The sequence below is a fragment of the Cyphomyrmex costatus genome, unplaced genomic scaffold (assembly GCF_001594065.2).
Source record: "Cyphomyrmex costatus isolate MS0001 unplaced genomic scaffold, Ccosl1.0 scaffold152, whole genome shotgun sequence".
NCBI lineage: Eukaryota > Metazoa > Arthropoda > Insecta > Hymenoptera > Formicidae > Cyphomyrmex > Cyphomyrmex costatus.
The window spans coordinates 89,219-112,116 of NW_017275522.1; the positions used below are offsets into that span (position 1 = coordinate 89,219).

Here is a 22,898-nt window from a genome sequence, read left to right on the forward strand (position 1 = left end):
CACCAGTAGTGCCAGTAGTCTCCACCTACGTGAACTTGGCGCTGCAGTTCGCTATCAATCGATTCTCGCGTCTCGAATCGATGCCGTTGCACAAACGCAGGAAATTTAAATTTCTAAATCAGGGGGAGGCGCGAATAGTCACGCAAGTATTTGAGACCGCTTTTTATCATTATTGAAATCTTTAAGAAAAAGTTTATAATTCTAAATATATTTAGAATTATATTGTATATATCTTAATATTATACAATATTGACGTGCGCTATACGTATTCTACGCGCGCGCGCGCGTTCGAGGATTTAATATTAATGCATCCCAAGAAATATATAAAAACTAACAAAAATCAAAATGACTTTCAATTTTGGTTCTTAATTAGTCATTTTGTAATAAAATAATCATCGTTTTGATTTTTACGTCGTTAAAATAAAGTCATTTTGATTTTTCCACTTAATTAATATGTTTCTTGGGTTGTGGAATGTAATCACAATGGTTTAAATAGAACGCAGAGTCATAATGATATCATAGGACACGTCGTAATGATTTCATTTGTCATTTATAAGCGACGAATAAGATCACGATGACATCATGATTTCTGTGTTCTTTTGATAATGTATGCTTTTATCTGCTTTTTATTATTAAATCTAACTTATTTTATTATAGAAATTTAGTATTTTGTTGAAATTTGAGTATCAGTTTGTTTAATTTTGTTCTCATATATTAAATTTAATATAACAATCGGTAAAACTGCGACTCTATAAGAAAGAGATTGTCTTTTTTTAATAATAGATTAAAAATGTCTGTTTTCAAAAATTGTATTTTGTACATAAATTAGAGATTAAACTATAAATATATTTATATATTTCTATATATAAAAGTTGTCCATGTATTTTTAAAATAATTATTATATTTCTATTTGAAGCTTTTACATTATATTAATATAAAGAATTAAATTTGAAGTTTTTTGTATTATTTTGTTAAAATTATTCATAAAACCTACTTTTAAGAAAGAAAAGGAAGAGTACCGTAAGTGTAATGTAACAATTAAACCTTTTTTTAAGAAAACGGCATAGCAATCTTCTTAATTTGACAGACAAATTATTATGTGCGTTGGTATCCTCTAAAGTCTAAGATTATTCTGCATCCGGTATTGCATGAATTTTCATTGATCGTACGATTAATCTGTTAACACGGATGTAACACGCCGTAATAATAAGGAAATTGAAATCTTCGTTTCTCTTGATAACATCTTAAGCATGCTTCTGCATCACGGCGGTTATACGTTTTGTGACTGTGTATTTTTATACCCTGCGTTTTTTCCCCCAATTATAATTGTACTTTATCATTCAGAATATCGGTATATAGAATATATAATAAGAGACATATAAATTTAAAAAATACTTACACACGATTGCGGATATTGCTATTATTATTATTCTTGTATTATTACACGACAAATTGTAATTTCGTCTTTGTTCTTTACGTGTAGCGCGCATACTGATCGCATAATTCTGCGACATTTATATGAAGTTTGCACGTGCATACACAATGCGAGAAGAATTCCGACGTAAATGATTCACCGAAAAGTCTCTGTTATTGAAATGCATTGCATGTACAATTTGTGATACTCTAATCTAATCATGGGAGTTGTATATTAATAAATAGAAAATAGGGGCGTATGGCATTATATAATAGAATAAATATGACATAGATTTTTTACTGGATTCTTCTAAGAATAAAAATGATTCGAGACAAACCATCATCAGCGAAACAAAAATAGTCGTGATTGGAAAAAATGAATTTAATGGTAATTATTTAAAGAAACTGTCGAAGTCGATCAATTAATTTTGAGAATTTATATTTTTTAATGCGTATTATATATGTGTATATGAGACTTGCAATTGCAATTAACATGTAAGCACTGTAATCGACAATAATTACAGCATACCTTTTGAAGTAATAATTTAATAATTTCAGTAGACACAAACATATCTAATTGTAAGCTGCAACGTATACGCAATGAAAACGATTTGTTATTTATGATTATGTTAGATTTATACATGACATTTCACAAATTGCGTTTCAAATAGCAAATCAATAAATCAGTAATGATCATTTCTTTCATCGAGGAGAATTGATTAATAAATACAAAGTTTAGTGATGAAAATTATGAGATTTTAACGATAAAATATCTTTAAAATTGAAGTATGAATGTAAATTTGTAAACCTAAACGACTATTTTAGATAAAATGTATACTTTATTTTGAAATTTAGGATAGAACTCTATTATTGATAGTTGTATGTATACTGTATAATATGATAAACATTTGAAGAATTAAAAAACATACGTTTATAAAATATAAATATATATACACATATATATTATAAATAGATAAAAAATATAAATAGTGTTCTATAGGTTAGACGGAAATTTATTGATATTTACCAGGTTTTTACAATAGCTAATTTAAATATCAAAAAACTTTTAATAAGTATCTTTGTTCTTAGAAGGGGGGAAAAAGTAAATTCTATTATTTTATAGTAAGTCATTTAAAAGACTCAGATTCATTTAATTGAATAAAAAATGATATATATTTAATGAATATGTTGTATTATACCAGAAGGTTTGCGGGTTATCGCCGTGTCTTTCTTCATTATTAATCACGAAACATTGGCAAATGTTTTTGCCGCAAACCTTCTGGTATAATTGAAGAAAAAATACCTGTGAAAGCCTCGAATATGTTGTATATTTTTTTAATTAATATTGATATCTTGGTAGAAGATACGATAAACGAAAAAGTCTTCGAGAGAGCTCCTTGTACGAGATTAATACAAAATGTGCACAGATTCGCAGCATGTCCTCATAGCATGCCATACAGGATGTATAAACGTGACAAGCATTGAAGTCTCTCTCGGGGAAACTCCTAAAGAACGATGACGTAGTCATCTCCGGCAGCAATGGACCGTCTCAAACCAGTTCCATCGTTTTATTACATCGCATTTACTGTTTCTATCTGATTGTCTAGTAGTAGTAAATAGTAGAAACAATATAATTACTCATTGCTCGACAATGTACGATAATATGTCTCTGGCTGCTAAGGATGCCACCTTCGCAGATCGCTCGCGGCGACGTTCGGGATCCGTAGCGTCCCTTTCACTGTTGGGGGATATCCTCATTATATATATGAGCTTTCGATCAGAATACTCTTGGCAATGGATCGGCACTCGGCGCCGCAGTGTAAACGAAACGACCGGTAAAGCAACATTCGCGAGTCGGCCTCTGCCGAGATCGCTGAGATGTGGATCCGCAGCTTGCAATGTTCTCTAGTGGTGTTTTTCGCATGCGCGTTTCTCGCCGGCTCAGGTAGTCTCTCACATTGTAAAATCTATTTTAGTGTCGTAATATTTGTTGTGCGCTCAATCAGGCAGATCATATTTTTTAAATCAAAATATAATTGCACGAGCATTTATACGAAAAATTATTCTTTTAAATACTTATACCTATTTATTAAAACAGTTTTTTTTAGTGACTATTTTATCTGTCTCTTCTTTTGCAATGTATGAGAAAGAGATAGAGATAAATACAAAAAATATCTATTTTTTAGATTGTAAATTAAGAAATAAAACGATTCTAAAATTAAGTAATTTATTTTTGACCAAACATATTATTAACCAATTTTTAAAACAGTTATATTATTTTAGAAATTGATATTTATTAATATAGTTACAACAATATATGCAATTTATAATAATTAATGAGCCTATAATTTTGTAATCAAAACTGCTTGGAGAAATGTTTTTTATATCTGATTACATTTGTAATGATTTTAATTCATAGTCTGTCAAAATTATAATTACAAACTTGTATTATTTTTTCAATTTCAAATACATGTGCACGAATAGACAATGAAAGCAATAACGATGCCTTTAATGTGTATATTTATTCCTCCTTTGTGTACAACTCAATGAAATCATCTTTATAAATAATATTGGAGGCCACATCTCCTTGGTGCCATCGCGTCATAATTACGTATATGGTTGTTGGCCTATCTACGGAGGAGTACAATTGTTTTCACGTGTATTATGTAATATTTTCTGTTATGAATTATTGACAAAAATTTACAACCTTCGTCCAGAAAGTGTCGAGATTAAATTTATTGTAGACAAATGAGAAGTGTATCCAGTCAATTTTATTTCTGTGAGAATAGAGTTATATACATATGTATATATATTCTTCTATTGCACTATATATATAAATTTCAACACTCGGACCTTTATTTATTACAATGATACTCGATTATTTTACGTGAGTATGTTTCGGCGACAACGTTAATAGATTACATAAAATGTTTATTAAGTGCATGAAGTATATATAACTTGACGATTGTGTGTGTGTGTGTAATTTTAAAAACTTTGTATAAATAAAAAGAAAAAAGAAACAAAGAGATGAAAAGGTATGCTCATTATCATAGTTTAAACAATTAAAAATGGCTCTTTTTTTAAATTTTTTCAGATAGTGTATCAGCTGGTGCATACAATGGAGCCGGTGCATCTCTGGTAAAAATTTTTCTCATAATTTTTCATAATTTTTTAAATAATATATCATATTTACTTATACTTTATAGAATGATCTGTTTCATAAATCATACTCACACAATGAGCTGTCTCATAAATTATATTCATAAATACTCATCAAATATAATGAGAAAATATGACTTTTTCTATTATATTTTGTTATTATTTGTTAAAATTTTCCTCTTTCAAATGTGTCGTATTTTTTCTTATTTTCTTATATAAAAGTATTTCAATTCTGATATTTTCTCATACATTTGAAAGTAATTTTTTTTCCATAATTTCATACATTTACTTATAAATTGATATGAAAAATTATAAAAAAATTTTATAGAAAATTACGAGAAAAATTTTTACCAGGGATCTGCATTAAGCAGCACCAGTGTACTTGAAGGCACAGAAAATGTTCCTGATGCTCACGATAGGCATAAAGAAATTCGTAGCTACGACAGCACCGGTTTTCCCCAAGACAACAATGCTAACCGTGGTGTAAAATCTTACGGCACGCCTTCGGGACATGGCGCCAGCCATGATCATGGAATAAAAGGCGGAGGTCACGGCTATAATAAGAATGATGACTGCTCTAAATGCAAATGGGAGAACGACGAATATTGGGAGCGGGATGAGCCAGAGGAGGAGGGAGACGAAAACGATGGGGATGAATGCGATGATGGGCAATACAGACCCGATAAAGTGCATCATCATAGTCCTGGTAGAGGACACAAACCAGGATCCCATCCACCTGGTGTACATAAGACTGGACCTACGGGTGTCTATGTTGATGGGGGAGGCGGTAGCCCTGGGGCTTCTTTAGGGGGTATCAATTATCCGGGCACTGAATATTCGAGGCCAATCAGTAGCTATGAAAGTACTCCGAAACCTGGATTTAGCTGGAATACTCCATTCGCTGATGCATCAAAACCCGGTTACAGCAGCGTAACTCCGAGCGCTTTTGGAACAACACCAAGTTCTTGGCCAGATTGGAACCGAGGAACAACACCCGGTAGTTTTGGTTCCTCGCCAAAACCTTCTTGGGACGGTGGACGCGACGGTAGATTTCCTTCATCGCAGAGACCCGGTGCACCTGTCCCAAACTTCGACGCAACGACAAAACCCGGACAAAGATGGCCCAGCAATCAATTCCCGAGCAGTTCTTTCGCGGTGCCACATGCAGGAAGTACCATATCTCCAAGCTACGGAAATCCGCAGGAATATCAGAATAGACCTTACGGACAACCAGGAACGCAAAGTGCGTGTTTATAATTCAATATATTCTTATTGCTCATTAATATTAGTACAAATACTTAATATTATGTAGAAATTGGATAACAAAATGCAAAAAATATAACTATATATTTTTATACAGATAAAAACGGTGAAATATATGTATATATCTGATATTACATAATTAATAAATTTCTTTAGAATGTTAATATAAATAATTCTTCTATTTGTACAGGCACATATGCTGGCGCTTATGCTGGAGCAAGCGTAACATCTGGTGTTGGAAGCCCTTATGGAGCAACCTCTAACTTTGGAAGTACAGATCATCCATTTGATCTCCATAAGCCAGCAAATACCCAAGCACCGCAAGGGCCGCCATATGGAAAGACAGATCAAGCACCCTCAAACATTGATAGTAATTATTATGGTCTAGGAGGTTACAACAAACCCAGACCCGGTCCTTATAATACGCCCACGACTATAATAAATACTATCGGAACTACTAAAGGACCATATGAAAGAATCGATTCATCTAAAACCGTTCCTGGACCTCAAACTGATCTATTTGCTCCCAGAAAATCACCAGGCTCACTGGGTACTTATGAGCATCCGGGTGTCACGAAACCGAGTTATGGAAGTACTACTTCCTGGTTAGGTCAGACTGAAAGCGGAAGTAGCACTTGGCATGGTACAGGAAGTACTCCTCATTCTGGATTTCCAACGTTAAATACTGGATTTGGAACAACTAAATCTCCGTTTAGTCACGTTAGCACCCCAAGTTCTATATTATCTCCTCCATACGACAGAACAGGACCGAAACAACCTAATTTTAATATTGCAAGTAGTAGCGCAATTGCAAGTGCTGGTTCAAGTGCGTTTGGAACGTCTCCTGGTACATACAGCACTCCTAGCATAACTAGGACTACCTCATTGTATGGTACAACACCAGCGTACAGAGGAAGTTCAAGTTATACTCCTGGGGTCAAAGATTCTATCGGAAGTACTAAACCTGCTTATGGAACTGTTCCTCATACATATCCTAATATTGAAAGTGATACTTGGCCTAGAGGACTACAGCCTGGTAGTGGCACTGGACCTTGGACTAGTGGGAAACCTGGAGATGGAAGTGGAATTACACCTAGTACGTATTCTCCAGGTATTAACAGAATTTTGCCTGCCAAGCAACCTCAAGGAGGTGGAACTTGGCCTTCCGAACAACCTACAAGAGGAAGTGGAGGTTGGCCTAGCAAGCAACCAGGAGATGGAAGTGGAATATGGCCAGGTCAGGCACAACCTAGACCTGGAAGTGGACCTGGATGCGGGCCAGGTGGAAATTGCGGAGGTACCACTGGTTTGCAAGGAGGTAGTAATTGTGGAGGATGTTGTGGGAATTATAATTGCAACAGCGGTTGTAGTGGAAAAGATAACGTATCAACACATGGATTGTGTGGTGGAGTAATAGGTCCTAGTGGTGTTAATAAAACATACTATCCCGCTGGAACTGGTGATGGAAATGTTCCAAATATTGGAGCGTATAGACCAGATTCACTTCATAATACCGAAGCTGGTATTAGGCCAATTTACCCTGAAACGCAAGGTACGACAAAAATGAGATTAATAATATTTATAAATTAACTAAATATTTAACTATTTAGACAGCTAACGTTATTTTACACAATATTTAAATAAATATACATTTTAATAAACATGATATACAATCAAATAATAAATTAAATAAATATAAAATAAGAAGGGTTATACGAGCCAAGAAAGCTTTCTTGATTCGTAGCCCTTCTTATTTTATAAATATTTTAATATTTATTCTTTAAGTAATATATAAAATAATACAAGAGATATCACATGCTAGCTGTTTGATAGTTATAAATATGATTAAGCTAAATTTATATATAGAGAGAGATATGATAAAGCTAAATTTTAATTCTCATTGAAGGCGCAAGTATAACATCGGAAAGGCCTGTGTCATGGAATTCAGCAAATCCATTCTTATATAGAGTTGGAAGTATGTGCATTATTAATTGAAAATTTTAATTAAATCTTTGTCATTTTTATAAATTATACATTTTTTACTTTTTATAAAATAATAGTAGTGTATAATTAAAAAAAAAATTATATTATAAAAAAATCTTTTGTAACAATAAATTTGTATTCAGAAACAATTCATCACATAAAAAAATACATTTAGAGTTCAGCACATGTAAATTATATGAAATACGTATGATTAAATATTCTCAAATATTACGATATATTAATTTCTCAAAATTTCAATAATACATATAACTTTTGATCTGCATAAACATATATTAATAATCTGTAAAAATATGTATATAATGTCAGTTATATCTTAATCTATTGTTTAGGCAGTACTCCAAGCAGCAATTCGAATCCTTGGATTGAAAATACAGATAATAATAAACCAATTGGTCCAGGAAATCCTTTTCTCGATTCAAGTTGGAATCGTCCTAAGCCTGGATATAGCAACAATGATAGAAATGTGATCCCTCATGAAGAAAAGCCGATACCAGAAGGAAACAATCCTTTTCTTATACCTTTGATAGGTGGAAGTGGTGACTCAGGTAGTCCGTCATACGGTAAATATCCAGATAGATCAGGAACACCAGGAAATTATCCTGGATCGGGAACACCAGGAAATTATCCTGGCTCAGGGACACCAGGAAATTATCCTGGTGTAGGGACTCCAGGTAATTATCCAGGATCGGGAACATCAGGAAATTATCCTGGTTCAGGGACATCAGGAAATTATCCTGGATCAAGAATACCAGGAAATTATCCTGGCTCAGGAACACCAGGGAATTACCCTAGCTCAAGGACTCCAGGTAATTATCCAGGATCGGGAACACCAGGAAATTATCCTGGCTCAAGGACACCAGGAAATTATCCTGGCTCAAGGACACCAGGAAATTATCCTGGATCGGGAGCACCAGAAAATTATCCTGGTTCAGGAACACCAGAAAATTTCCCTAGCTCAGGAATACCAGGAAATTATCCTGGTTCAGGAACACCAGAAAATTTCCCTATCTCGGGAATACCAGGAAATTATCCCGGATCAAGAACACCAGGAAATTATCTTGGATCAGGAACACCAGAAAATTATCCCGGATCAAGAACACCAGGAAATTATCCTGGCTCAGGGACACCAGGAAGTTATCCTGGATCGGGAAGCAATCCTCAAGGTCCTGATCCATTACAATGTAAGCTGGGTCTGTTTGGTTGTGGAACGCCCGGTAGTGGAAGCTACGCAGATGGAAAATACCCAGGAGGAACATTCAGCGGAAATGTTGGAACCGGTACTGGAAATCCAAAAGGTGTTGGCAATGTTCCTGGTGGGAATCTCGGAGGATTCGCTACCAGCGCAGATCATCCAGGATCAGGTGGGAATTTGGCGGCGTCCATTAGTGGTGCCCAAGCGAGAGCTTACGCTGGATCATTCAGTTCTGCTCAAGCTTCCAGTTCCAGTTTCGCTGGCTCTTTTCCCGGCGCGCCAGGTTCGTTACTTGCAAAAATGTATTTTAATAGTGGACATTAGCAAAATACAATTTTGTGAAAAAAATTTGGAAGTACGATTTGCTTTCAATAGCTCGAAGACATTACGTTTTAAAAATAGAAAAAAATATATATATATATCAATTAATAATAATTATAATTAATAATATCATCCACAAAGTCATGAAAATATATAATTTATTATACATTTTGCAATTATTTTAAAATTAAAAGTTTTTGTTTATAAAATATATCATTGCGCAAACATTTTGGATCTCAAAATATGATACCTAAACTATAGATGTGAACAGTAAAATTTATTAAAAATGATAAAATAATATGTTAAATGTACTTAACAGAAACATCGCTTCTTTGTCTTTTATTTAAACTAACACCTGAAAATAAACAGGCAGACGAACGACTGTTTAAAATTGGATAACCAGCGTTGCGTTAACAAGCCATACGATCATTAAGATTAGAACGAGGGAGTGTGTACCGATTGTAAATCAAGTCAACGATGCGTTCATAATTCCATAGCATTTATCTCTCCGCGATGTCAAGTAGATCATACAAATGGAAGTTTTCTCACGGCTAATATCACGCCTTAGCGAGACATTGTAGCGGTATTTTTTGAAACGAAACAAATATATGCGAGATAAGAACGTAATCTCTCTTACAATGGGAAAAATGGCTTCAAGGTCAGCCAGGTTTGCATTACGATTGGAAATACGTGTGTGATTGATGCGTTCCTTCGTACAATGATGCATAAATCAAAGATAGCAGCGTCTTAATTAATAGTAAGCGCCGGTTCCAAGTATCCGTTTCCGTTCTTTGACTACAAAAGCTGCTATACACGTATATATACATACAATTCGCATTGACCATAAATAATTTATCATATCAGTAATATCTAGCAATGATGTTTCTTAATGCATTTCTATCTATTATAAGATAATAGTAAATGTCAACAGTTTGTAGCGATTCAGCTATTTATTAACAAGATTTGTATGATATTTCGTAATATTTGAAATATTTTTAAACAAAAATTAAATTAAATTTAAATTATATTATGACGAACAAATTTTATTGATCTATATGAAAATCTATTAAATAATTTTATGTTCGCAGGATCCGCCAATAATTTTGGAAATTTATCTCCTGCGCAAAATGGTGCGCAAAATCAAGGCGGACCTAATTCTTGGGCTTCTAGTGGTGCTTCTGCTTTTGCCAGTAGTAATGCCGGAAGTAAGTTTCCAATAGAATTATTTTTTTTTTAAACATGTATTCCAAGAGAGATGTAATTATTTAATGTAAAAATTGTAGGATAGAATATTAAAATATTAAATATTATTACAGGTTGGTCAGGAAATCATCCTGTTGACGTGAAGGGTTAATAACCAGTTTAATCAAAAGATGAATATTAAAGTATAATAAATACAGACGATAACGTAATTTTGAAATATATTGTAATTTGTAATATATATTAGACGTCTTGTCACTTAATCATAAAATGCTTAAAATGCATGTAAAGCTTTTTATGTATAAAGAGATTTTATATTTATTTGACGTATCATTCATTTTTTGTAATCGATACGAGTAGATAAAATTTTTCCTTTGTACATATCTTAGATAACTGAAAAAGTAAATAGATTTCTCAGAATAACGTGTATAATAATTTACGTCACAAGTACTTATTATCAGTTATTTCGATAATTAGTAATGTAATATTCCATTCCATGTTTTTTAACGGATTATAGAGTTATGATTCTATAGTCCGTTAAAAAATTAATTTTCAATACCTTTGCGTTATTGTTTATCTTTGTCTTACTATATTTCAAGCAAGATAGATTTTATAATTAAGTCCTTGAATCAATACAAATAGGGACTCTAGTTTTCCATAACAGGCAGTAATGTTTGATCTTATTAACCGAAGGAATAAATGATCAACGTATCAAACACCCAGTACATGTTAATGAGCGAGCTATTATCCTTAATATTCTTACAACGCAGAAGTAATTACATCAGCTTGCTGAGAAATGTATAAAAGGACGTTTTTAGTTACATAGATTCAGTCTTTCTTCCGAGATCCACTGTGTTTCTTGAAAATCTAGTATATACCATGAAGCTCATTGTATTAATTCCTATTCTATTAATATTATTAATTCAACTATCTAACGCACAACTTGGTAAGTCTTATTATTTATGTAATGAGAATTCATTAGAGCATGACCAATGGAAATAATATCTAATAAAGAATAACTTCAATAATAAAATTTATATCTTGGAAGTCAATTTTTTTATTATGGCTGTTTTATAAAAGCAGTTTTAATCAATAAATTTATATTTTAAGATAACTATTGATTTTTATATTGTTATTTTATAGAAATAAAGTTTTGATTAATGAAATATCATTTATGTAGATGTAAGTTATATCGTGTGTGAAATTTTATTTTTCTCTTATTTTTTTTGACATCAATGAAAGATGTCTTTAAAGTGAATAATAATGATATTGTTTCCAATTTAAGTGTTGTTATTTATAGATATATTTCACGTCTTACGAGAACTAACAATCAACAAAACTAAAGATATTCCAACAATAAATCTTCTAATTTAAATGGTTTTCTAACATTAGAGTATAATTTATGTAATTAATTAAACATTGTAGATTGAATATTTTTAAATTTTATATATAATTTATAAGGCATGCGTGACATGGGAAGGATGCCAATGGATAACGGTCGCAGAGGAAACTGGAACAATCGAGGTTCCAATGAAAATATGGGACAAGGATATAATACGGCAGGACGAGGATACATGGAGCGAGATTACAATATGGGATACAGAGGTGTGTATTAAAATCCAAAAAAGACGAATCTCTCAGTGATCTGGTACATAAGATTCCTATGCGTTATTACAATAATTTATATTAAATTTATATTATATTATATTAAATATTTTTGTAAAAACAGTGCGATTATGTGAACATTTTTTCTTGCACTACATTAATGTTACATTATATGTATAATAATAAATAATATATTTTTAAAAATCAATTTTTGTGAAATTCTTTGCTAATGTTTGTTCAGAAATTTGGTTTTTATATAATGCGGTATATTTACAAATATCAGTTGTGTATAAAATATATTATCAAAGGCAATAAAAATGTAGCAGTTTATGATGCAATAAATTTTAAAAAATATATTGAATATTATAAATTATAATTAGTTAGTTGTATGTATAAATATGTAATAATTTCAATATAATTTAAAGATTTTTTAATTAATTTTATAATATTGTTTCAGGTATTTCTTTCTAATTCTCAACTACCTGGAAACCCGAAATTTATTTTAAATGTATAACATGATTCTGTTCGTGGGTTAAATAAATGATATATAATAATCAACATCTCTTTACGAGATATTTTTTGTGTTCTTATATTTTTACCAATCTGACAATGATTGTTTCATATATATATGTATATATATATATATATATATAATTTGTTAAAATAATTATCTTACAATTTCATTTAATTATAAGCTTTCCACAACCAATAATATCTAATTATTATAGTTTTTATAATTTATTATATATTTTTTTCAAGTTAGAAAGGCTTCAGAAACAGTCACTCCAATATTTTTGTAACACTTATGTAAATATCTGTTTTGAGTTTCCAGCTTGTCTACCTTATTTATCTTTTTGTTATTACTTTTCTGTTAAAGTATTTTACATCTCTTGAGTGTTCAATTTAATAGTTTTTAGTTATAACGCTTTCACAATGTATTGATTTTCAGATAGCATATATTAAATAGATTTTAAACTGGATTAACGATTTTATTCGTCTTTTAGGTAGGAACATTAAGTGATTTATTGTTATTACTTAGAAATTAATTTATTATTTGTCCATACACAGGAAAAAATACGACTTTATCAGACCTATTGGCATATAAAACAGATATATGTAGGTGTAATCATGGAAGTATGCTATACAACTACAAACATACGGTGCTCAATGTAAAGAAACAGAAAGCCGTAATAGACTAGATCCGTGTAGTTAGGATATGTGAATTGACAGGTGACTATTTAATGCTGTTTTATGGGTGAATTTTTTCATACAAATAAGACATTCGTTAGTTTTGTCGTTAACGTGCACCAATAAGTGCTTTTTCAACGCTGCTTTATCTTTGCATATTTTTTGACAAGAACTACATTCAAATGGTCTGTCATCGGCGTGAATCAGGATGTGGCTGGTCAATGTGGTTTTCTGAGTAAAAGCTTTCTGACACACATAACATTGATATGGTCTGTCACCAGTGTGACTTAACATATGTTTCCTCAACGACGACTTTTCCTTGAATGTCTTCTGGCAAATGTGACATGCGTGTCGCTTATCGCCTGTATGTACGATCATGTGCGAATTTAATCGTGTCTTCTCCCTGAACGCCATGTCGCACATATTGCACGCAAACGGTTTCTCACCGGTGTGTATTAAAGTATGCCGATTCAGATCAGATTTCCTGGTGAAGATTTTGTCGCAAACCTTGCAATCATATTGACCACCAGTGTGTAATAACATGTGACTGTTCAAATCTGACTTCCTTGCGCATGCCTTGTTACAGATGTGACACTCATGCGGTTTCTCGCCCGTGTGGACCAACATATGTGAATTCAGTTTGGCCTTTTCTCGAAAAGTCATTAAGCACTCTTTACACTCATATGGTCTCTCACCAGTGTGAACCATAGTATGCCTAATTAATTCTGATTTTCTCTTGTAGGTTTTTTCACAAATGTTACATGCATGCGGTTTCTCACCACTATGTGCCAGCATGTGATTGTTGAGCGCAGTTTTTTGGGCGAACGATCTATGACACAATGTACACTTGAAATGCTTATTTCCCGTATGGAGTGGCAAATGCATGTTCAATTTCGCCTTCTCCTTGAACGCCTCAAAACAAATCGTGCATTTATAGGGTTTGTCTGCATTTGTGTGATTGGTCATGTGTCGATTCAAATTAATTTTCTCTTTAAACGTCATGTGACACACGTCACATTCAAAGGGTTTGTCCTCCATTGGCATTATCTGTTCATTTAAACCAGCTCGTTTCATAAAAGCCTGCTGTAATGCATCACAATCATAAGGTTTATCTAATACATGTAATTGCATGTGACTTCTTAAGCTCCATTTATAAGCGAATCTTTTTTGACAGATGTTGCACTCTAATGGACTCATTCCAACATGAGTTAACATATGGGCATGCAGGCTAGAGTTGTCAGTAAAATTCTGTTGACAGACCTCACATTGATTTCCACTACAGTGTGTCTTTAGATGCGTCACCATGGAATCATTATTCAAAAACCATTTCTTGCACATTGAGCATTGGATCTTATAGAATTTCGGTTGTTGCCCATTTTGACAGAATCCTTGGTGCTTATCAGGGTCTTGCGTTTGTATAAAATTTGCATTAGTTAAGCATCGTTGCATCACATCTTCCTTGTCACATAAATTAGTATTCGCTATTTGCGACCAGTTCTGATGACTGGTCGATTCTCCTTCCAACTCTAATTTCACCTGTAAAAATTCACAAAAGATCTTAAAAAAGATATTATAACATAATATATGGTTGCATTCAGTAGAAAGAACAGCTTTGTAACTGTTGTAAGATTCTTTAATACGATTGATTTATATATTTAGATTTAGTAGAAAATAAGGGCAAAGCCAATTATGTTTAAGAATTTTATTACAATTACAAAGTGCTTTTTCTACTAAGCGCAGCAAATGTTATAAAAACAAGTATATACTTTTATCAAACGTTACTCCAAATTTAGAATTTATAGCAGATATAAGAAAACTACATAAAAAGATTATGCAGTTATAATTGTTATGTACATACCATTTCATTAGAGAAATCCACCTCATTGTTTTCGATAGGCAAAAACAGAGTGCCCTTCTCAAAAGTGCCTGAGCAAATATCCTCCATGTAGTCTGGATCAAATGTTCTATCGCCTGGTTCCTCCTTAAGCACGACGCTCACAATGTTCTCATCCTTAAAGTAATCGTTACGTTAGACTCTGGACAGCGCCAGCAGTATGCCATATACCTGCTGCTGTTTCATACAAAAAGTTTACCATAACCTGACTGTCTATGGCTAATGCATCCATCGGTTCATCTTTCACCTTAAAACCTTCCATTTGCTACACTTCACTCTGAAAGTGAAATCAATTTATTCGCTTACACTTTACAATGCGATCAACACATAGTGTCTAAAGAAAGCAAGAAAAAAAAAACAAATCTAGATAGAGAGACAAGGAAAAAGCTTTGTACACGATGGGTGCAGCCAGAAATTACATGAGAGATCGTCTTCCCATAACCTCTCGGAACGCGGCTTCCGCGAGGTCTGTCTCAAGGCCTCGCTTACCGCGTCGATCGCGAACCTGTTGCCGCGTTCCGGGAGGGTCAGTCGGAGGCGCGAATCATAATCGTCTTAAGTCGATACTCACAGCATAGGTTACATGGCCCTTCCATGGAGTACAAAAATACAGGTTGAGCACGGAGTCGGACAACGCTACTTCATCAACCTGATTACGGCGCTGCTGAGATGGAGTAGCTTGAAGTAGTCGATTTGCCGTAGGGGTACGGATCGTTCTCTTCCTGGATTCTACTCGGACACCGATCGCGAGCAGGTCGTGAGATGCAGGTGACGCGCCGACGAACTTTCTCTCTCTCTCTCTCTCTCTCTTTCTCTTCGTTGAGGGAATCGACGAGGCAGGCGATGCGCTACGCGTTGGCTGGCGTAGATAACGTAACGTTGCACAAAACGCACGCGCGCTCGCGCGCTTCACGTACACACGCGCACGAGTGATGCGTGTGCGTGCGTAAGCAACATGTACGAACACGTATAAAACGAATGGGATCTCGACCAACCTCGACCGCTTGACGTTGCGTCGCGAGTGCACGTATGTGATATGCACACATATGATACGTGCTACGTGCATACGTCATGCGGCGGCGGTTACGTAGGCGACGCTGACGATGTTTCACGAATCACGCGTGTGCGCGCGCACGCACGTCTCACGCATCGCGCAGCGCTGCGCACGTCGCTGTTTATGCGCGCGCTTGACAATTGATGTGCACAAGTTGAACGAACGCGCTCGTGTGAAGAAAGTGTATTCTTTCGATTGATATTAGACGCGGGATATTCAGGATCGGTTCTAGCTGACTTCTCGTCAAATAATAATAAGGTGCACATCTTTACATGATAGAGGAACGACACGCGCGGAGCTACGGCGGCAGGTATTATATCAAAACGTATACGAGGAGCAGATATGGGTAAATTTATAAGCAAAACTTTATGTAATTATTTTTTATATTGACAGATGAATAAGATTGATAAGCATTATATATATATATATTATATATATATGACATTAGTTTTTAACTTAAAATATGTACATATTTAATATTTTAAATGTTTGTATCAATATTGAAAAAAATATGTTTAAAAGTATGTTTTTAAACATTATATATATATATAATATAAATATAATGTAATATAATATAATATTTAAAATGTAATATGTACAAACATATAATATTATACAATTATACGTTTGAAATATTTTAATTTATATCTTTATGCACAAAATGAAAAAGTAATGTTTGAAACGTGTAATAAATATTTGTATCGAACAGTCAAATATTTAAGTGGTAATAATTCTGGAAATCTGGAAATGGATAAACGAAAACTTTCGATTATTTTGTATTTTCTTTGAAATTACAAACACACTTTTATTATGCAATGTTACATATAATTGCGTTAATATTGTGTTTTCACAAGTATGTTACCATACTATTATTACACTGTCATTTTTTCGAGATGGAATATTTTATTGCAATTTTATTGTAATAATATTGTGATACTGCCATTATGACTAAACATTCCTGTAATATATTGTAATTTTTGTGTCATATGTCTTGTAATTATTTTGTTGCGGATTACTGTGTGTTGATAAATAAAAAGTAAAATACAGAATATTAATTCTTATTATTAATTTACTTAATTAGTGTCGTTATTAATTATTATAAGAATTACTATAATTATTATCATTGTCTAATCATTTATAATGTAATAAATAAAAATTGTTAAGTAAAATTTTTAATATTAAAAATCTAATTTTTCAAAAATATTTCTGTACTTTCTAATATTTATCACATGCTATTAGCTTTCTATTAAAGATTAAGCTATTAAATTAATTTAATAACATTTTATTGCACACATAATATACTTAATTGTCTATTAATTGCTAAAATATCCAAAATAAGCTATTGTATTTTTAGATACATTTATTTATATATTATGTCATATGCACAGACGATTTTTAGTAATTTCGAAGTTTTAGTATTATAATTATTACCTTTTGTCATACTTTTTATTCTATAAAATAAATAATTTAAATTTGGACAAAATAAATGACTAATATGTATATTTTCACAAATTTTTCTTTTTGAAATGATTCACGGAATATAATTACAGATCTTTATATGATGTATTAGATTACTAGTGTGAGTAAGCATGTTACAGTTATATGTATGATGACTCACGCAAGATTTGTAAGCATGATAGGTATAACATAAAATAATTTAGAAATTCATGATAGTTTAGAAAAAGAAAATTTAAAAACATGCATATATTTTTATATTTAATGCCGTATATAACATAATTATAAATTAACATTAAATTAAATAATTTTAAATTAATGCAAGTCAATGAAAACCGACACTAGATGATAATAATTGACAATTACACACGTTTCGATTACAATTTAGACTATCTTTAGTGTAATAAATAAATAATAACAAATATAAATATTGAGAGATATAAATATATATTAACAAATATATTAAATTTTGACATAACGCAAATGCTTTTCTTTATAAACCGGAGATACGTCGTGAGTATAAAATCAAAAATAATTGCTTAAGGATAAAATCTTCAACTGTCTATTGTATTTGGAATTGTAGAAACATATTTTGATAGTCCGATATTAAAACTTATAATTTAAGATCCTTGAGTTATCAAATACAGTACATGTCTGATATAATGCTTATTTTGAAGAGTTCTTAATTTATTAAGAATGTTTTATAGATATTTCAAAATAATAACAAAATAATGAAAAAATTAAAAATAATTTAAATTGCATTTAAAAATAACACATTTTTTTTGTTGACGGTTTACTATCTTGAGCATAAGTTATTTTAATAAGTAGTATAGTATATTTTTAATCGATGCTGTTTAGAAATATATTATAAAGAGTAAGTAAACAAAAATCTTTATTTTTAATATATAGATTTTATATATAATTCAAGATTATTTATGCAAAGTTACATTGTGTTGAATAAACTAGTTGTTCAGTAAATAAATAAGATATATTTACTAGTTTTATAAATATTTGTATAATCAGTGAATTGCAATGAAACTTTGCACGAGTTATTTTGAACACTTGAAGTAGGTATTAATAAAAAAATTTTTATTATTTAAAAAATTTTATTTTTTAACAATAAAAATGATAACAAATAAATAAATAAAACTGTGTTGATTGAGGCGAAAACAATAAAAACAGAATGTTACGAACACAATTTTTATACATATATAGTTTGTTTTAAATAAAAATATTAAGCATTAAAAAATCTAGTTTTGACTGTAATGGCTATTATTTTTTATTTGTTGAGTTTTAAAATATTAATACATATATATGTTATTTAAAATTAACATAATTTTAAGAAATATATACGAATACTTACTTATATATATCTATATATATATATATATATACTGTATATATATATATAATACTATAAATTCACGTAAAGATGTTCTCTCTCTCTCTCTCTCTCTCTCTTTCTTAGCAAATTATCTATTTGTTTACAGTATTTAACTCTAAATAATGACGATGGATCTCACTGCCATATGCTTGGTAATTTTAGTATTGGACGTTAGTTATGGTAAGTGGAGACGTGCATCAACGAATCCTTTCGTTTTTATCTACGAAAAAAGAAAAACGTAATACATTAGATGTGAATTTAATTTAACGTAACAATGAAAAAAGAAACAAAAAAGAAAAAAAAATAGAAAAGATAAAATAGAACTAATATAAATTATTAATTGATACTGTTTATTTAAAATTATTGCATTTTAGACATATTTATTATTTATATAGACATATTTAAAATAGTGGATAAATCTTATTAAAAATTTTAGAAAAAATAATCTATAAGTCTTATTATATCAAATAAAATTACTGTAAATTACTATAAAAAAAAGATTTTCTTAAATAAATTTTATGAGAGAATTCTTCATCTATCGCTGAGATCTGAAGGATCTTGCAATTTATTTATTAGAAATGCATTGCGATGATTTTTTTAAATAAAATGTGACAAATATCGTGCACGTTATTTTTGGAAAAGGGATTCGGGCACTTCGTATACGACGTTTGGTTGGTGGACAGTCTGCTATCGAATCTGAGTTTCCTTATCAGGTGTCTTTACGAAGCTACAACTTGCATATCTGCAGTGGTGCGCTTATTAGCAAAAGGCATGTCCTGAGTGCAGCGCATTGTATATGTGGCTTAATAGATGAACCATCTGAAGAACTCAGTGCTCACACTGGGAGCATCAACTTAAAAGAGGGTGAAAAACACGCTGTCAAAGATGTCAAATGTCATCCTAATTATGTATATGGCCCTGAGAAATCTTGGATAGCTGATCTAGTTGTAATCACGGTGAGGCATGCTTGATTTTTATCTTTTGATAATTGAAGTCGGAAATAAACTTTGATAAATTCATAATTTTTGATAAACTAAAATTGAAGATAAACTATTTTTATTATTATAATAATTTAATATTCAAAAATAAAGATGCTGATATTTTCTTATAATAAAAAGCTTTGGTATTATTACGCACGAAGATCAAATTTAATTTGATGAAGAGAATATGCAACTGTTCAGTGAATTTAAGATTATTAATAGATAGTATGAATTGGCTGAAATAATTAATAGCTAATAGATTAATATTTTTATATCGTATTGAATAAAATATATTTAGTGTAAAATATAGTTTGTTTTTTGTGAAATTTTCTTTAGTAAAATTAGAAATTTTATACATATTTGTAATATGTTTATATTTTCAGCTTGCTAAAGAAATTCGTATATCATCCTCTCAATGGCCAATTGCTTTAGCAACATACGATGTACCTGTTGGACAACATGCCATTATCAGTGGATGGGGTCGTGTTCGTCCGTTTAGTTGGTTGTCTCGCGACTTACAAAAACTTTCGGTGCCAATTATTGACAATAATGCATGTCAGACCTATTATAAAAACACTACTATTCTTAGCTCCCAAATTTGTACATTCGAAAAGAAAGGTATCGGCGCTTGTAAGGTAAAATATATTACTTTTTAAACATATACAAGATTCAAATTATAACTAATTATTATTTGTCTTATATATAATTTATATTTATATATTATAAAGATAAAATATAAATATATTATATAAAATATGTCCAATAGTTTGCTGCACTAAATTTATATATTTTGTGAGTGTGTAATTATTAATAATTTCTAAATATGTGTATTAAAATTTTTTTGGAATGATTAAAATTTTTTATTTGTGATCTTATCATGTAGGATTGAAAATTCAAATAATAATAAAAAAAGTAATATACATATTCTTATTACTTAGAAATATTGTAAGAAAATATTATTTTTGACTTTATTAAATAAAACGTCGCAATTTTTTCATTTTATACATATATATATATACATACACTATAAATTTAGTTATTTAAAGTATATGTACGTTGTGAAAATATATAGTATATATATTTATTAAAATGCCGATTGAAACAGAATATTATTTGCAGGGCGATAGTGGCAGTCCTTTAGTACATAATGGTGTACTAATAGGTATATTTTCATGGACAAAACCTTGTGCACTTGGTTTTCCTGATGTTTTTTCCAGAGTGAGTTACTTTACGGATTTTATCAAACAAGTAATGCAAGATAATTAGATTAGAAATAATCAATAATATTGATTGGAGTTAACTCAATAATGTAACTTATAAATTTTTGTATACATATACATATATAATCTTATATACATGCATATAATAATTTATACACTAATTCAGTCCAGCCCATTTTTTAAATATGATAATTATATTATTCAGTTCAACTAAGCGGTTTCTGTAAAGATATCTACGCTGTTTATTTTATAACTGCTGTCGTGCATTTGACGCGAGATACAACCGACCATGTCTCTTTTGACAATAAAATTTAATAGATTGAATAAATATTTTTTAAAAATAATATTTTTTTTTAGACATTTTAGACCATCGTATATGTACATATATATGTATAATGTTATGTGTGAATGTGTGTATTTATATGTATATTTAGCTGACAATGTTTGATGTTGAATTAAATCTTTAATCAACGTTTAATTAATATTTTATTTTTACCACATAATTTTATGTTTGATTTATGCGCATTTCCACCAATGTAGATTAACTTTAATCTCGGTTCAATTTGCTCTTCGTCTTTTTCTAATTCTAAAAATTAGAAAAAGATGAACAGCAAGTTAAACCGAGATTAAAGTTAATCTACAGTGGTGGAAACGAGTATTAAACAAATATTGAAATAACCAATCTTGGGGAAAAAAGCGACTCTTTTTTATGATTTTATTTGTACTTGCAAATTATGTTTAAAAATAAAAAGAACATGAGCAATCTCATTGCTGTTATAAAATTGTATTTAAGAGATGAATACATGATAGGAATAAATATATGTATCAATCTTTAAATATTTTACATATTTAGCCAAGTGTTTGTTTAAAATTATTTATATGAACAACGTGTAGTATTGATTACATTCAGTATGACTTGGTATAGCTAGTATATCTTAATATTTAATGTTTAGTGCATTATAAAATAGCATTTACAACAAGATATTAAGGCATAAAATTTAAGCTTTAAACCTTCAGCCTTAAGAAATGCCATGACTAATCATAGCTGATTACTCGCCTCACATTCGACTGTGATTGATCAATTCTTTTTACAGCTTAAAGCTCAAAGCTTAAGTTTTACACTTTAAAGATTTAAAGAAATCTCATTGCACATAGACGTCACTGAAGGAGCAAGAGTTGTGAATTGTTACTGGAATAAAAAGAAGAAAATAGTAAGAATACTAGATATCTTTCACCTTAGAGTGATTATGATAATAAAAATATACTTTTCAACAACTATAGATTATTGCTAAGCAGATGTAAGATCCGTTATAAATATATGATTTGAGCACATTAATTGGTTTATTGATCGCTTGGCGGCTATGATTTTAAACTGTATATTAATTGTACATATTAAAAGTTAATAGTTATAATAAAGTATATAAATGTTGTACTTTCTATTTATATTTATAAATTATTTCTTACGAATTAAATTATAAAATATTTATTTTACATTATTACAACATCGATTTTCCGAAAATAAAATTAAGGATATGAATGTATCGCTTCTCGATAGTGTTTATGTTT

The 22,898-nt window shown here is 30.9% G+C and overlaps 3 protein-coding genes across 4 annotated transcripts; 2 read left to right on the plus strand and 1 right to left on the minus strand.

The window, feature by feature from the left end:
* Positions 1-3,242: 3,242 nt before the first annotated feature.
* Positions 3,243-10,756, plus strand: LOC108783467 (collagen alpha-1(I) chain). Of its 2 annotated transcripts, XM_018552034.1 has the most exons (8): positions 3,243-3,358; positions 4,508-4,551; positions 4,927-5,815; positions 6,026-7,387; positions 7,742-7,810; positions 8,169-9,314; positions 10,441-10,557; positions 10,669-10,756. In XM_018552034.1, exons 1-8 carry the CDS (start codon positions 3,292-3,294, stop codon positions 10,704-10,706), a joined length of 3,732 nt encoding a protein of 1,243 aa, XP_018407536.1. In that variant the 5' UTR covers positions 3,243-3,291; the 3' UTR covers positions 10,707-10,756. The 2 variants fall into 2 exon arrangements, with proteins under 2 accessions (XP_018407536.1, XP_018407537.1); XM_018552035.1 differs by lacking the exon at positions 7,742-7,810.
* A 2,529-nt stretch (positions 10,757-13,285) lies between these two features.
* LOC108783468 (zinc finger protein OZF) lies at positions 13,286-15,881 on the minus strand. The gene is made up of 4 exons (XM_018552037.1): positions 15,811-15,881; positions 15,439-15,516; positions 15,204-15,356; positions 13,286-14,881 (listed from the first exon to the last, which is right to left on the minus strand). The coding sequence occupies exons 2-4, from the start codon at positions 15,499-15,501 to the stop codon at positions 13,367-13,369; spliced, it is 1,731 nt and encodes a 576-aa protein (XP_018407539.1). The 5' UTR covers positions 15,502-15,516; positions 15,811-15,881; the 3' UTR covers positions 13,286-13,366.
* A 3,373-nt stretch (positions 15,882-19,254) lies between these two features.
* On the plus strand, positions 19,255-21,378 carry LOC108783450 (chymotrypsin-2-like). Its single transcript, XM_018552020.1, has 4 exons — positions 19,255-19,312; positions 19,775-20,088; positions 20,496-20,747; positions 21,232-21,378. The coding sequence occupies exons 1-4, from the start codon at positions 19,255-19,257 to the stop codon at positions 21,376-21,378; spliced, it is 771 nt and encodes a 256-aa protein (XP_018407522.1).
* Positions 21,379-22,898: the final 1,520 nt, after the last annotated feature.